Here is a 16,264-nt window from a genome sequence, read left to right as displayed (position 1 = left end):
TCTGAGCACAGAAGAAGAGTTGGTTTTTATATGCTGACTTTCTCTACCGCTTAAGGGGGATTCAAACCAGCTTACAATCACCTTCCCTTCTCCCCACAAGACACCCTGCGAGGTAGGTGGGGCTGAGAAAGCTCTAAGAGACCTGTGACTAGCCCAAGGTCACCCAGCTGGCTTCATGTGTAGGAGTGGGAAAACATATCCAGTTCACCAGATTAGAGTCCGCCGCTCATGTGGAGGAGTGGGGGAATCAAAGCCAGTTCTCCAGATCAGAGTCCACTGCTCCAAACCACCACTCTTAACCTTTACACCACGCTGGCTCTCAAAAGTGGCCACATCCCTCTGTGCGGCCAGCCTGCCCCACACACCTTAACCACAGGAAGAAATGGCCCCCTGGCCTGCCTGAGCCCCCGGCCCCTCTCTCTTGCATCCTGTCTCCCCCTGGTCAGGGTCCAGGAAGAGAGCTCTGGGGAGCCAGGCTGGACCTGGGGCCCCGCCTCCCCACCATCACCTCCTGTGCCACACAGACTTTCTGCCCGTGCCCCTCCTGGCTCCTGCCCCCCAGCCTCAAGCCACCCTCCCCCCAGGGGGCGCAGGTACCTTCTCTTCCTTGCTGTGCCGCGTCCTGGCCCGGCTTCTGTTGCGGGCATCGTTCTCCAGGCACAAGCAGGTGCCCCCCAGAGAGACGCCAGGCATGGGGAGCGCTCTGGGTCGGGAGGGGGCAGCTGGAGGCCGTGAGAAGTCCTGAAGCAGCTGCAGGAGGGAGGCCAGCATCCTCGCCAGCAGGCCCCCACGCACACAGCCCTCACCCCCAGCGACGGGCCCAGGGGGCATCCTGCGGGCACCGGGCAAGGGGGGCCCTGCTGCCCGGAGCCCTGGCCATGCTGCGACCCCCTGGCAGGGCACCCCCTGCTGGAGGGGGGCAAGGAGAGAGGCCCCGGCAGCAGAACGACGATAGCAGAAAAAGGCAGCCAGCAAAGGGGGAGGCGGGTGGGGAGGCTGGCGAGGGAGCCAGGCAGGCAGGCAGGCGAGTTATTGGGGCGGAAATTTTACCCAGCCTGCCCTGCTCTCAGAGCAGCCACAAAAGGAGCCTGCAGGGTCAGCCTCCCTCCCGTTAACCCCTTCGCCTGCCACCCGCCCCAAAGCAGCCCTGGCACACAAGGGGGCTGGGGGTGGCACCAGGCCCCCCCTGGAAGGCCCCCACCCTTCCAGGCAGCCTTGGCAATGCCGCGTGAGACGCAGCCCAGCCTGCCGCCAAAGGAGAGGGCATGTTCTGGCAGCTATTTTGGTCTTGCTGGCTGGCCTGGGCAAAAGGGGGCCAAAGCCGGGAAGACATCTGGGCAGAGCTGAGGATACTCAGAGGCCATCTAGTCCAGCCCCCCACGGCAGATCAATCCATGCAATTGGGGCCATCGACAGACGGTCCACACAACGCAGCCCGCTCCAAAGGGCTCCAGCAAAGGAACCAAGGCCACTGGTCAGCCAGGACTGGGGGAACTCCTGCCTGCGTTATTCTAGACCCCCAACCCACCTGGCATCCGACCTGGCGCCACAGAGGCCACCCGATTAGCTGGGTCAGAGCCCAGCCCAACCCCTCAGCCGCACAGGCCCATTTACTCCAGGCGCTGGTGGGCGGAGAGGGCTCTGAGGCCACCGATGTCACGGGGCCTGCCTCTGCCACCGATTTCCTGCACAGCCGGGCGGGGGGGGGGCAATTTCCTCTCTCCAAGCCTCCGTCCAAGCAACCAAATGGGCACCAAAGCGCCCACCCCCCACCCCCAGGGTGGTGGCTGAGAGAGAAATCAGACAGAGGGCGGCAAAACTGCTACATGTTTTGCCGACAAAAAGCGCTTCCCCATTCCACCAACGGCCGTGTGAGCTGCAACGCTGGACTCCTGGCACGTTCTCTGTCTCCTCCTGGCCTGGAGGGGGTCTGAGACCCCAAGGAAACACCAACCCCAAAGCTCCCCCTCCCCAGCTAGGCTAGGCCTGATGCTCAAGGCCCGGAGGAGCAGGGCTGCGCAGGGGCGGATGGGGGCCCTCACGCTGGGCTGGGCTGTCCCTTTAAGGGTTGGCAACCTCTCCCCTGTCCTCTAGTTCCATTTTTAGCTGGGGGGGGGGGGCGGGGAGGAGAGGTTTAATGCAAGGGAAGGGCCAGGCTGGTTACCAAGGAGCTGAGCACCCAGCCGGGCCCATCGCTAAAATTAACCAGCCTCTGCTGGGCACCAAATCGGGACAAAAGGCTCGCCTTTAGCGGGAAAGCGGGCTGGCCGGAGAGGGCCGGCACACAGGAATGCGCCCTGTGTGTCTGTGGGAGAGGGGTGCGCCTCTCCCCAAGGGAAGCACACAGGAGGGAGAGGGGGCATGTAGGGTTGCCAACCTCCAGGAGGGGCCTGGAGACCTCTCAGAATTACAGCTGAGGCCCAGGCCATAGCCCCCACCCACCCCCGGAGGGCGGCTTCTCTGCCATCGCATCCCTGCCCATCTCCCCGCCAGGCATGGCGCTTCTCCAGAGATGCTACCCTCCTGGATGACACTTCTGGGTCCCCTGTAGGGTTGCCAGTGCTGGGTTGGGAAATACCTGGAGGTTTGGGGGGTGGGGACAGAGGAGGGCAGAGTTGGGGAGGGACTTCAATGGGGCATAATCCCATGGAGACCACCCTCCAGTGGCCATTGTCTCTCTCCAGGTGAACGGATCTCTGTCGCCTGGAAATGAACTGTAATAGAGGTTGGCAACCCTAGCCCCCACTGGGCTGGAAGGCAGAAGCCTCCCCCCGCCCCCGCAGGGGGAGCTACCAGAGCCCTGCCTCAGCAGGGCCACCCCACAGACCTTGGGAAGCAGGTCCCTCGCTCTTCTCCCTTGCGCCACCATTAAAGAGGCCTGGCAGGTTTCTCCATGGCTGCCTACCAGCACCTGTTTGATCACCATGGGATGAAAGCCGGGCACCCCTTGGCCCTGGCATGGCTGGCTGCGCTCAGACCACGCCCAGGACTCCAGCCTCAGACGCTCTCGGCCTAAACCCAGCTCCTCTCAGGGTCTCTATTGCCCCTCCCTGAAAGTCTCCTCCCAGTAGCCCCCTCAAGCCCCCAACCACAACAGCCACAAACAGAGCAGCAAGAGACAGTGCCTGGAGAGTCGAGGCAGGCTTCGAGAGACCCGCGTTCAAAGCCCTACTCTGGCTACCTGCAAGTCCTTCCCTCTCACTCAGTCTACCCTACTTCACAGGGTTGTTGTGAGGACAAAATGAGCTGGATGTAGGACTAAGAATGCTCCTTGGAGGAAGGGCAAGACAAAAACCAAGACAGCGAAATGCAGTTCTGAGCTGTCGTGCCCCGGGGTGGGGAGCTCCCTCACTGCCCCTGCTGTTACCAAACTTCAGATAGCAAGACCCACTAGGCAGGGTGGTTTTTCAGTGATCAGGCTTAGAGCATTCAAAATATAAGGAAGCACCAGAAACAAATAAAAAGAATACACATGGTATGTGCAAGCATTCAGGCACAGCAAGGGTACAAAGAAAAGGTGAAAACACACAACCACTCCCTTTCCCCTGCACACAGTACTTACCCTAAACAATGTTTAAATGGGACAGGCTAGCTTTACTGGATGCTGCAGCAGTTTTACGTTCAGCATTAGCTTAGTTCTCTGGGTGGGGTCTTCCCACCCTTCCATGATCCCTGGCCACGAGGGCAGGGTGGAGTCTTAGTCCAGCATGGCGTGTGCCTCCCTGGTCAGAAGCTATAAGATGAGAGGCAGCTTCTTTGATGTCCAGAGAATTTATAATCTCCCATGGGAGAGTCCCTCCTCAAGAAGGGTTTACAGTCTAGCGGCCATTTGCCCGTCTCCCTCTCTGTCCCGTTAAGGTGGGCTATTCTAGCAGAGCATAAGATGCTCAACTAGTGTCCTACTTTGGCCAGAGCCGCTAGCATCTCTAAGTCCTTAAATACTCTGTGCGTGGAGATGGATGGGTGATCCCTTCACCCCTCCTTCCTTCCTGCCAGCTACAGTCTGCTGCCGGTTTCCAGCTCACACACGCAGAGTGCATTTGCAGTGATTGACATATCGGGGTGAATTCTGGCACAGAGGTTCACATGCTGAAAACACGTTTGCTCTGTTGAGAAGTGCAAAGTGCAGCAGAGGAGGGCATTTCCGGGCAATTCTGGGCCTTGCGGCTCAGGCAAATGGCCACCAGAGGGCTCCAGAGCCCGTTCCCAAGTCCCAGAAGCCGGGAGAAGGCCGGCCAGTCGGCCCGGCCCCTGGCCACGGAGCCCACCCACCCCCCAGCTGCACCCGGATGGGGCCCCGGAACCAAGGCGGGACAGGGATCCTCTGGGCCACCCCCTCACACACACACACACACATGCACACACCCTGGGTTTTTTTTTTTTTGCCAACTCCAGACTCTAAAGACAGAAGAAAACTGAGCTGAGGAGCCAACAGCCCCAGGACTGGACAGTCAACCAACTCAGTGGCTCTTAAGAGCACCCCGCACATGGCCTGGTGACTGACTGCAGACACACATTGTAAAGGTGTCCCCCATCCAACATACACACATCATGGCAAAACCTGAGACTGAAAAAAGAAACAGAGCTGGTCTTTGTGGTACCGGAAAAAGACAGTGGGGCTGCCACGGGGAAAGGCTCAGCAGAGGAGACCCAGGCCATGGCACCCCCCCCTCCTCAGGCTGTCCACTCCAGTGGCCCCTGGAAGGCTCCTCCTGAACCCTTGCCTTTTCTGCGTAAAGAGAGGAGGAGCGCAGCTCTTGGCTGGCAGCTGAGGGCCTGGCACTGGCCCAGGGCAGCCCTCGCAAACCTGGCCAGGCCGGAAGCATCTCCTCCAGGCCTAGTGCTGAGGGGGCGAAGGAGAGGGCACCTCCGCTGGACCCAGCTCTGCTCACCAAAGATGGGTCCCATGAGGAGCAGAGGACTGGCACGAGACGGGCAGAGACCAGCCCGAGGTGGCCAGCAGAGGCTGGGTGGACTGGGGCACCTACGCCAGCCTCTGCCCCCAGGGCAGGATGCCTGAGAACCAGCTAACCAAACACCTGCAAAACAACTCCCCCCATGGGGTGATGTGGGCACCCAGCCCCTGCTACTGAAACTGCAGGGTAGCCGTGACCCTGGAGGGAGTGGGACAATCCTGGGAACGTGCCTTCTTCCTCCACGCGGAGCTGCCAGATACCCTCCTGCCCAGCAGGGAACCTTCCTCCAGTCTCCACGTCATCCTGACCTCCCTCCCTTTTATTCTCACAACAACTCTGCGATGTGTGCTGGGCTCAAAGTCCCTTAACTTCAGGGCTGTGTGGGACCTGAACCTGAGTCAGCCTGGTTCTTGTCTGACACTCGCCACTCTGGCTCAGACTGCTGCTTCCTGAGGTGCCCCCCTCACCCAGGCATCCTGCGCCCCCAAACACAGATCAGTGTCAGCTCAGCCTTTATTTATTTATTTATTCACCACCTTTCCAAACCCGCCTGTCTGCCAGCCAAGCTGGACCCTGCCTTGGGTCAGGCTTTGGAGAGATGGCACCTCAGGGCCCAAAATGCATCAAGAAGCCCCTGGTGGGAAACAGCAGAGTCAATCCTGGCCATAAAAATCAACTTTCCAATGCTCAGGCAATGGCCGGCCAAACGCTCGACAGAGAGCCGGGCAGCCTCTTCCCCTTGCTGACCCCCAGTGGGCCTCTCCTGGTGTGTGTGGGGGCCAGCCCCCTCTATCACTGCCCTTGGACTGTCCCCCTGGGGCCTCCGTGCTGCAATCCCATGCCCGGAAGAGCTCCTTTCGCACGGTTGGCACGACATCAACATTGAAGAAGTTGGTTTTTATATGCCGACTTTCTCTACCACTTAAGGGAGACTCAAACCGGCTTACAATCACCTTTCCTTCCCCTCCCAACAACAGACACCCTGTGAGGTAGGTGAGGCTGAGAGAGTGTGACTAGCCCAAGGTCACCGAGCTGGCTTCCTGTGCAGGAGTGGGGAAACCAACCCAGTTCCCCAGATTAGCCTCCACCACTCATGTAGAGAAGAGGGAATCAAACCAGATCTGAGTCCACTGCTCCAAACCACCGCGCTTAAACACTACACCACGCTGGCTCAGCAGCACTGAGAGAAATTGGCCCCGGGCATCTCATCCAGACTGAAGGAGCTGAGAAAAAGGACTCCACCAATTTCCCAGGCCTGTCTTCAGACCGCCAGGAATTCTCTCCGCATGCCCAGAGGAGGGTGAGGGAGCCCTGGGTGCACCGTGATGCTCTCCAGAGGGGAGCATCTCTCCACAGGGAGGAGCATCTACGTCTGTTTGTGTGTGTGTGTGCGCGCGCATGTGTGTGCGGGGGGGGGGTCTCATACAAAGCTGCTTTCTACTGAGTCTGATCTTTGGTCAGTGCAGTCTACTCAGACTGGCCGGGGCTGTGCCAGCTCTTGGGCAAAGGTCTTTAGCTTCGCCCGCCTCCTGAGCCCTTTAACCAGAGAAGCCTGGTTTTGAACAGGGGACTTTCTGCAGGCAAAACTGGTGCCCAGCCACTGTGCCACAATGCCTCCCTGCTGTGATTTGCAGGGAGGGGTCTCATGGGGACAGACTGCACGGGGCTTCCTTTTGTATCACCGCCCCCGCTCCGGGTCCAGCATTTCCCACCCATTTCCCACCCATCACCACTTCTGAATGAACTCCGGCCTCCCCCTGGCCTCCCCAAGGCTCAGAGGCAGTTCCCCGTGTTGCGGTCCAGCCCCGCAATGCACAAAATGGTAACAAAAGGGGTGCCTCTGGGCATGTGCAAAATGCACTTACTGTCCCACCCACCTACCAGGGGCCCAGACCCAGGGCAGAGTTCCAGGGAGGCAGGACCCCCAGAGCCCTCTCCCTGTCCCCCTGTCCCACTCTGCCCCAGCCCCAGCCCCTTGCCCCCACCTCAACCCCCACAGCCCCCCTACCTCCTGGGCTACCAGGCTGGAGATGCGGACGGCACGGCGCACCCGAGTGCTCTTGCCCTCCTGCTGACCACTGCTGACCTTCCTGCCCTGAGACATGCCGCGGGGACGAAGACGCTCTCTCAAGGCATGATGACCGGCAGGAAGGAGCTGGGGGGGCAGCCCAGCTGCCGCGAAGGGAGAGGAGAGGCGGCGGCAGGGGCCGCCACATCTGGCCAGCCAAACTCCGCTCTCAGCCCAGCAGATGGAGCAGCCGCAGGCAGGGGCTGCCCCCCTCCCGTGCCCACTCACAGGGAGGCCTGGCTGGCTGCCGCCCACTCAGGGACGGCCTCCACCCCCCCTTCTCATTCACTGGCAGATCAGCTCTGCTGGGCTCTGAGGCAGCCGCCCCCCTGCCCTGGCCAGCTAGGCACACTTTGGGGGGGGCTGGTGGGGGGCGAGGGGGGCCCTGGGCCTGCCCCACAACTTGCCTGGGGCCTAGCTCCACTCCCTCCCGTGTGCCCCAGTCCCTAGCGGGGCTGCTCCCCCCCATGCTGCGGTGCGGTCACCTTGGGCCTGCGCATGGCAGGGGAGGGGCTCTCAATGCGGATGCCTCAATAGACAGCTCTCCCCAGCCAGCCATGAGTTATGGGCCCATAAACCCTCCTGCGCTGTCTGTCCCAAGGAGGAGAGCACCCCCCACCCCGGCTGTCTGCTGGCTCACGCACACCAGGGGCGGAGACGGCACGGCCAGAGCATTCGGCACAGGGGGGACTGCAGAGCCTCTCTCCCCCCCCTGCTTCTGCATCTCTTTCCTGCCCCCCCTTAGCCAGGGCCAGGTCTGCCACCCTTTCATCGCTGCCTCTTCACAACTTGATGCACGGCAGAGGCTATGGGAGCCATCCTCTGCATTCCTCATGTCTGGGAGATGTTCCCTGTCCAGGTGCCTCCTCACCTGCATGCTCCCCTGCTCCCAAGAAGACCTTTTACTTTGTCAGGAGCGGAGCAACAAGGCCTGGCTGAAGAATGCCTGGCACCAAGAAGCCTCTCTGCCTGTGGAGGAGGGCCTCTCCTGGGCAGGCCGGGCTCGAGAGGCAGAGAGGGGCTCCCAGCAGCTCTGGCAAAGGCAGCCGGAGACTGTGGCGAGGGCCACCTCATGGGGTGTGGAACTCAGTGCCCCCCGCACCCCCCCACCGGGTGGCGATGGCTGCAGTGGCCCTGGGGCCTGGCTTCTGGTGGGGGGCCCAGCCACACCCTGCCACTCGGCCGTGAGGCCAATCCTGGAGGAACAGCTGTGGGTGGGAGGGGGTTCCTTGAGCGTGGCCGACGGCCCCCCATTCAGGCCAAGGCAGGCCCACCTTTCGCAGGGAGAGGGAGAAGAGAAGGGCCAGAGAAGACGCGAGGGGGCTTCTCAGCCCTCTTCCCCTGGTCCTGGAAACTGTTTTCAGTGCTACAGCTACAACCGGGGCTCTCTGAAGTGACAGTGCTTTGGGGCATGTGCAGAGTGCCTCTTCCTCACCAGAACACGCAAAGACAACAAATGCATCTCGCAGTCAGCGTGTCCTGCAGGCCCAGACTGTGGCACAGGGGCAGGAAGGAGCTCTTGGCTCCGCTCCTCTCCTTAAGCTTCAGGCCCTGATCCAGAGAGGCAAGAGGAGACCTGCCCAGACCTCTTGGAGGAGGGGCCCCCTCCAGAAGCAGAAGACGAAGAGTTGTTTTTAGATCCTGCTTTTCTCTGCCTTTAAGGAGTCTCGAAGTGGCTTACAATCTCCTTCCCTTCCCCTCCCCACAACAGACACCTTGTGAGGCAGGTGGGGCTGAGAGAGTTCAGAGAGAACTGTGACTGGCCCCAGGTCATCCAGCAGGCTTCAGGTGGAGAAGCGGGGAAACCATCCCAGGCCTCCAGATTAATCCCACCACTCTTAACCGCTATGCCATGCTGGATGCTGGCAACTTTCCAGGGCAGGACTGGCACGGATGCACACCCCCGTGAGAAGAACTGGCCGGGCACTCCATTCAGCAGGCGCCATGGAAGCTGGCAAGATGCTCAAGGCCTAAACACCCAGGTGGCACAGGTGGGGGCTTGCATGGCACACCAGTGCCACCGTAGAATCAGAGATGGAAGGGACCACCAGGGTCATCTAGTCCAACCCCCTGCACAGTGCAGGAAATTCCAAACTACCTGCCCCACAAACACCCCCAGTGACCCCCACTCTATGCCCAGAAGATGGCCAAGATGCCCTCCCTCTCATCATCTGCCTAAGGTCACAGAATCAGCATTGCTGACAGATGGCCATCTAGCCTCTGCTTAAAAACCTCCAGGGAAGGAGAGCCCACCACCACCCGAGGAAGCCGGTTCCACTGAGGAGCCGCTCTGACTGTCAGAAAGTTCTTCCTAATGTCTAGACTCAACTCGTTGGTTCTGGTCCGACCTTCTGGGGCAACAGAAAACAACTCGGCACCCTCCAGTATGTGACAGCCCTTCAGGTACTTGAAGATGGTTCTCATATCTCCTCTCAGCCTTCTCCTCTCCAGGCTAAACATGCCCAGCTCCTTCAACCATCCGAGGCAGCCGTGGGACAGATCAGCGCAACAGACGTGCTCAGCGGCTGACGTCCCCGGGCACTCAGGGTCCTGCGCACGACGACGCCTGTGGCCCCCAGCCGCCCCCTGGCAGCACCTCCTCTTTCGGGGCCCTCGTTTCAGCAGCTCTGCTCGAACGCTCTTAGCCGGCTCTGCCATAGCATAATGCTTCCCTGAGGCCGGTCCGTTCATCCATGCTTCAGACGGCCTCTTCCTTGAGCAGCCTGCTATGGCCCCTCCTTCACTGGACTTCTGCTGATCTCCCCACCCCGCGTGAGAGAGGCTACCAGGACCTCCAGGCTCTCTCTCCATCCCTTGTAACTACCGGAGAGGCAACGATCAGGGGGAATCCATGGGCAGCAGCCCCTTGCCCTGCAAGAAGACGGTCCTGACTCCCGCCCCCCACGCACGCCCACTGTCACCCCAGTCCCACTTCACCCCTTCTGGGGCCCTGCATGGCTGGGCTGTTTCAGGCCTTGAGGGTGTGAGTGGGGGGGTGTTAAGCAGAGGGGGGAGCCCAGATGTTCACCCAGAGACCCCCAGGGCTCCTCTACTTTACCCCCTGCCTGCAGACTGACCACACCTCTCACGGCCTCCCCCCCCTCCCGTGTGCTAGCCAGGTGGGTTTGGCATCTTTGCCTGCACATCCGAGGGACTTCCCTGCAGTCCTGAGTGCCAATCAAGGCTGCTGCCCCTCCTCCTGCTCTGAGAGAGCCGTGACCCGCAGGCACAACCCCAGGACTGCCGCAGGACCTCAGGCCGCTTCCTCTCCCCTCCCCTTCAGCCCACCCCACCCCTCCCTGGGGATTCCTGCACCCCACCAATCCAAGGGAGGGGAGCGGACAGTCCGGCTGCACAATCTTGCTAAGAGGTGCCTGCAAATGACCCCCTCCTCCTTCTGCCAAATGTGCCCCCCCGTGTTGTTGTTTTCAATCTCAACTCTTTGCTTTCACCGTCCATCTGTCCACCCTCCTCCCCAAGAGCTCGGGGCGGAGTCCATCACATGAACACATGAAGCTGCCTCATATTGAATCAGACCATCAAGGTCCATCCAAGTCAGCATTGCCTACTCAAACCAGCAGCGGCTCTCCAGGGTCTCAGGCAGGGGTCTTTCACATCACCTACCTGCCTGGTCCCTTTAACTGGAGATGCTGCCGGGGGCTGAAAAGGAAGAGGGGAGAATAGGGGAAGGCCCATACCTCAGTGGCAGAGCGTCTGCTTGCCAAGCAGACGCTCTGCCACTGAGGTATGGGCCTTCCCCTATTCTCCCCTCTTCCTTTTCCTCCTCCCCAGAGTGCTGGGAGGCAGGCCAGACGGGCAGAGAGCTTCTGAGCAGAGTCGGAATCTGAACCCAGCTCTCCTAGGTCCTACTCTAAGCTCCAGGGCCCTCTGCCGCTCTAGAAGCAGGAAACCCCTTCAGGCTGTGCTTCGTGAGACTGGGGAGATGCAGGAGCAAGAGGCACCTGGGTGAGGGAGGGCCCAAGAGCACCAGCACACCCCCCCCGTTGAGTCCCCCAATTCTCCCCCTAAGCAGCCCCCCTTTGCGGGCTCACCTGCGTGACCTTTTCGGTGACGTGGTGGGTGCGGTCCTTGATCTTGCTGGGCGCGATGATCTCCTTCTCGCTGGACTGGGAGGTGAGGAAGGCCTCGGCCTTGAAGTCCACAAAGTTGAGGGTGATCTGGGGGATCTTGCTGATGGCCCGGTAGCGCATGAGGTCCGAGTCGGAGGTGGAGTTCAGCAGGTGGCTCCGGGCGTGGTTCACGGCACCTGCCGAGAAGCCGGAGCAGGCACGGTGGAGGGGGGGCCCGCTGGCCAACCTGGCCGAACTGCCCACTCTGCACTTGCCGGACTCAGCTAAGGGCTGTGGGGGGATCGCGGGCCCACACCCCTCTTTTCCTAGAAACAGGCTGGGGGGGGGGAGCAGAACGGGCGCCTTGTCTGCTCAGAGGTTGTCACCCTTCTCGGACCCAGAGAATGTGGCTGTGCTGATCCATGTGACAGGAACCCTGAGGTTGGACTACAGTGACATGGTTTACATAGGGCTACCCTTGAAGACAATTCGGAAATGTCCCCTAATATGAAATGCAGCAGCCTAGCTGGGGCAGGCTGCTTAGTGAAGAGGACACCAGTTGTGCGAACCCTGTGCAGGACAGCACTTTGTCTCCAAGTCCAGTTCGAGGAAGCTCTTTGAAGCCAGCGCAGGCTCTGCCCCGCTGCATCTCCCCAACAGGACCGTGGTGATTCAAGGCCTTTTCAGAAGTGCTCTCGCCCCTCCCGCAAGAAGGCCAGAGGGAAGGCAAGGAGGGGCTGCAAGCAGGCCAGGCGTTGCCAAAAGGTGGGAGGGTCCTCCTGGGAGAGCCAAACTACCATCAGCAGCTGCCTGGGGTGTCGGCTGCCCCTTTCCCAGGCCCGGTGTAAGCAGAGGATTGGGGCTAGGCAGGGTTGGCCCTGGTCAGGACTTGGAAGTCCAGGGTTGCTGCGCAGAGGCAGGCAACGGCCAACCACCTCTGCCCCTCTCTTGCCTTGAAAACCCTACTGGGTTGCTATAAGTCAACTGTAACTTACGGTCACAGAACAAGTAAGGTAGCACACGTCTCTTGGCTTTCCAAGACCTCCAAGGGGCCCAACTGCCCTCCCTCCCATCGCAACATAGCATCCCTTTCCATGCCTGTCCTCTGTGACCAACCAGGGGGGCCCTGTCCGTGGGACTGGCTGCTGCAGAAGGCGGGGGGGGGGGGCAGTTCCTCCAACGGCTCGAAAAGGGGCCCTACCGCCTCGAAGTGGGCAGGTGAGGCCAGTCCCTGAGAGCTACGGCAGGCAGCTGCCAAAGGGAGCCTTCAGGGCCGTAGGCCAGGTGTCTCTGAGCTGCCACTTGCGAGGGGAAGCCTGCAGCCTCCACGTCCCACTTGCGAGCCTCCTGGGGTCAAGTGGGCGGCCACCGTGGGAAAGAGCGGGCAGGACTAGAGGGGTCCCTGGTCGGACCCTGAGGTCCCTGCAGCCCCCTCCCCATACCTGTGCTGGCGTGGCGGCTCTGGCCCCGCCCCTTCTCGCCCTCGGCCTTCATGGCCTCTATGTCGTCCACGGAGGATGCTCGGCGCACGCTGAAGAAGCTCTCGCGGGAGCGGCTGCGGGTCAGGCTGCAGTTGGAGAAGGAGGTGTCCAGGTTGAGGCGGGCCTTGTCCACCCGGGGCGAGGAGTGGGTGACGGGGGGCTCCGACTCCCGGCCCCCCTCGCGCTCCATCAAGGCCTGCCGGTCTTCCGGCTCCCCACAGCCCAGGCAGTTGTTGTCCAGGGAGGAGGAGGGGACCTCGTCCAGGGCCACCGACTCGCTGCTCTGCTTGGAAAGATCCACCACCCCCTCTTCGTCGGGGTCATCCTGCGGCAGCGACTGCTTGCTGCCGGCCAAGGCCAGCAACGCAGGCAGCTTCAGCCGGAAGGACTTGCCACGGCCTGAGAAGGATTTGTGGGGGGGGGGGGGGGGGAGAGAGAGAGAGAGAGAGGAGCTGGGCTCAGAATCGGAACCGAGCCCAGAATCCCTCTGTGTGGAAGGGATGCTCGCTCTGTGGAAAGGGGACTTTTGGGACATCCCCCTAGGACTTTGCTTAACACAGCCCTGCTAGTGTGGAGGGAAAGGAGGGCAGGGGTCCTGCACATGGGAAGGGGGGCTGGAAAGTGGAGAGCTCAGGATAACCCTGACCCGGCTAGACCTCGCTCATGTGAATGCAGCTTCAAAGGCAGGGGGGAACACAACCACAAATCCTTGTCACATGGGAGCCTGTGGCCTTCTTGTTCTGCCTTGCCTACCTCACAGGGCTGTGTGGTGAGGCTAGAAACGGGCATGCTTGTGTGCCCCTGCACTGAACTCCTATGGGGGAAGAGCAGGCTACAAATCTGATATATGAAAGAGAAGGATGTCTTGAGCGGCCCAGAGGGGCCTTGCATGGCTGTGGCCAGCAGGACTCCTGGTTCTCGGGTGGGCTGCTCTCTAGTAACACCTGCCAATTCTTCTGGGAGTTGGTTTGGGGGGGAAATGGGTCTCTCTTTGCAGCTAAAGACACTGTAAGCTTTTTAAAAAATATTATTCTAGAGCTGTAATTATGAAGTTGTAATAATAAACTAAATGAGTAATGGTTTTGGCTGCAAGACAGACGTAACGATTAATACCCTACCTGCCCTGAACAAGAACTGATGCAGGCATGCCCTCTGAACAGGAGGCAACGGCGCTGAAGCAGAGAATCAGAAGCCGCTGTGAAGGGAAGGGGCCTGCGGGGAAGGTGGCCCTCGCAGAGAATAGAGGAGCTGTCGCTAAGCGGCTCTGACCTCCAAGCAACCGAAGGGGGAACAGAGGGCTTGGCTGAATGCCACGGGGCACCCCCCCCCACACACACACAATTATTCCAGCACTTAACAGTAGTGAAAATGGAATAGTGGAAGAGTGCAGAAGTGGTGGTGCGGAAGCCCACCTTGGTTGATGAAAAATGCTGAAGGCACTTTAGGACAAAGCTACCAGAGGAAGCCTGACTTGAACCCCTTTTGGACTCGCCTGCCCGTCTCTTTGGCACAGCCATACCCGTTGCACCCTCCTGCACGCCACCTCCTCAAATGCCAATGGAGGCTGACCCACAGTGGTGCCTCTGTAGTCAGGAAATGCCCCCCCCCCCAGGATCAGCCCTACCATGTTCGTGCTGGCCAGGCCTCCTCCTGGACACAAGGCACAGGCTGGAGCCGGCCACGGGAGCCCCCCTTCCTTCCTTCCCACACCGGGGAATCCGGAGCCAGGAGCAATGGCCCTGGGAACACGGGGAGCCATGGCAGCCGGCGACCAGAGGAGAGTCCGGAGACGGGAGCATGGGGGGGGGCAGCACAGGCGCCCTGGACAGCCCGTGCACAGGTGGACCTCGAGGGCAGCTGCCAGATGGGCATGCCGCGGAACCAAAGCAAGAGACCCCCACCTGTGGGGAGCCAGGCTGCCGGTGAGACCCAGTGGTTGGTGTTCTTGACCGGGCTGGTCAGCAGGTCCCTCTCCATCACCACCTCAAAGTTGAGGATGAACATTATGACGGCCCCATCCTCGTTCTTCACGGGCACCACATCAACCAGGCACAGGAAGCAGCTCCCTGTAAAGGGGTGGGGGAGAGAGAGAGAGAGAAAGAGAAGGGGCCATCAGTTCCTCTGTGACGCTGAGGAGCAGGCGGGGGGGGGGGAGAAAGGCTTTGCAATGGAAGTAGGTGGGAAGGGGTGCCAAAAGGGTGCCACACGTCAGCCCTGCCCCCTCCCATGATGCAAAGGAAGTCCCCAGCCAGAAGGGGTCTCTTGCAATAGCTGCATTCCTGGTGTCCACCGAGGATTCTTACGTTGCTACTTTTCGTCCCAAGGGAACACCCCCACCCCCCGCTGCTTACCAAACCTTCGAGCTCTGCCTTCGAGCTTTTTCTGAAACCCGAGCTCTTTGAATCAAGTAACTCAGGCTTTGCAAGGCTTAATTTGCTGGCAGAGATGCTGGGAACTTCTAGCGAACTCTGTCCATGGACAGAACGCTCTAACAGGAATGCTGGCAGAGGTGAGATTGGGGCCTTTGGATTTACTGACCGTGTGTATACTCTGCCCAGGCTAGCCCAGACTCATCAGGTCTCAGAAGTTCGGCAGCAGTGGTCCTGACTGGTGCTTGGATGGGAGACCACCAAGGAAGTCCAGGGTTGCTACGCAGTGGCAGGCGATGGCAAAACCACCCCTGGAAGTCTTGCCTTGAAACCCCTGTGATTTGATGGCCCTTCCCACCACCACCACCAAGACCCTGCTTTTTTTCGGGTGACATTGTGGGGAGGGGCTTCAGGGCTGGCCTGGGGCCGTTTGCACCCTGGCTTTGCCCTCCCCCCCTCCATCCCAAGCAAGCAGGCTTCTAAAACTCCTCTTTCAATGCATTTTTTTCCTGTGCCCGAGGGCATTCCGGCAGCAGATTTTTAAAAACCTGCTGTTTTGCAAAAGCAGAAAAGGTGTCTGCTGGCACCAGAAAGCCCTGCAGAGTTACGGAAGTGTTAGCTGCTCCAGGCCAGAGGCCGCTTCATTCGATGCAGAAACTTCAGCAGAAACATACACATCTTGATCTACAAGCAACCAGAATTGCCATCCACAGTCTTAAAAGGCAAAAGTGGGAAGCCCTGCGGTACAGGCTGGCTCCGATACTGCCTCAGTTTCGTCAGGTTAACCCTCTGCAACACCCACTTGCATTAGCTGCCTTGAGATCATCCAACCAATCTGACGAGATAGGAATTAAATGAGAGAGCATTTCCCGCATGCAGGCTGTCTGAAATGGGGGCTGGGTACTGCCCGCACTCCTGGGGGGGGGGACAGTGTGGGTGGTGGCCCTGCAACCCAGTGGGCCTCTCTGCAGCCAGCATGACATCAGGCAGGCTGTTGGGGGCCAAGACCTTAAGAGCAATCACTGTAGGGAGAATGTTAGGAAAGCTAAAGCTCAGTATGAGCTTAGGCTAGCCAGAGATGCTAATCACAAAAAAAGGGGGGGTTCTTTTCCTATGTACAGAGTAAGAATAAGAACAAGGACATGATAAGCCCACTGCGGGGACCGAAAAGTGAAACTGTAACAGGAGATGAAGAGAGGGCAGAACACCTCAACTCCTACTTTTCCTCAGTGTTTTCTTGCGAGGGAAGCGGTGCTCAACAGGTGAGGTACCAGAAGATTGGAGGCGGGCAAATGTTGTCCCCACCTTCAAGAAGGGGAAAAAGGAGGACCTGGATAACAACCAACCCATCAGCTTGACT

The 16,264-nt window shown here is 59.9% G+C and overlaps 1 protein-coding gene across 1 annotated transcript in view; it reads right to left on the bottom strand.

Annotated features, from left to right (window-relative positions):
* Positions 1-16,264, bottom strand: part of KCNH2 (potassium voltage-gated channel subfamily H member 2) — a 54,652-nt gene that overhangs the window by 17,288 nt on the left and 21,100 nt on the right. Inside the window, exons 3-5 of the mRNA XM_056857191.1 lie at positions 14,437-14,601; positions 12,497-12,934; positions 11,037-11,251 (exon numbers count right to left, since the gene is read on the bottom strand). Coding sequence (XP_056713169.1) covers positions 11,037-11,251; positions 12,497-12,934; positions 14,437-14,601 — 818 coding nt within the window. The remainder of the gene's footprint in view (positions 1-11,036; positions 11,252-12,496; positions 12,935-14,436; positions 14,602-16,264) is intronic.

Source organism: Euleptes europaea, chromosome 11, assembly GCF_029931775.1.
Source record: "Euleptes europaea isolate rEulEur1 chromosome 11, rEulEur1.hap1, whole genome shotgun sequence".
NCBI classification, from domain to species: domain Eukaryota; kingdom Metazoa; phylum Chordata; class Lepidosauria; order Squamata; family Sphaerodactylidae; genus Euleptes; species Euleptes europaea.
Note: the sequence above shows the minus strand (reverse complement) of the source record. Positions and strands in the feature narration are given on the sequence as shown.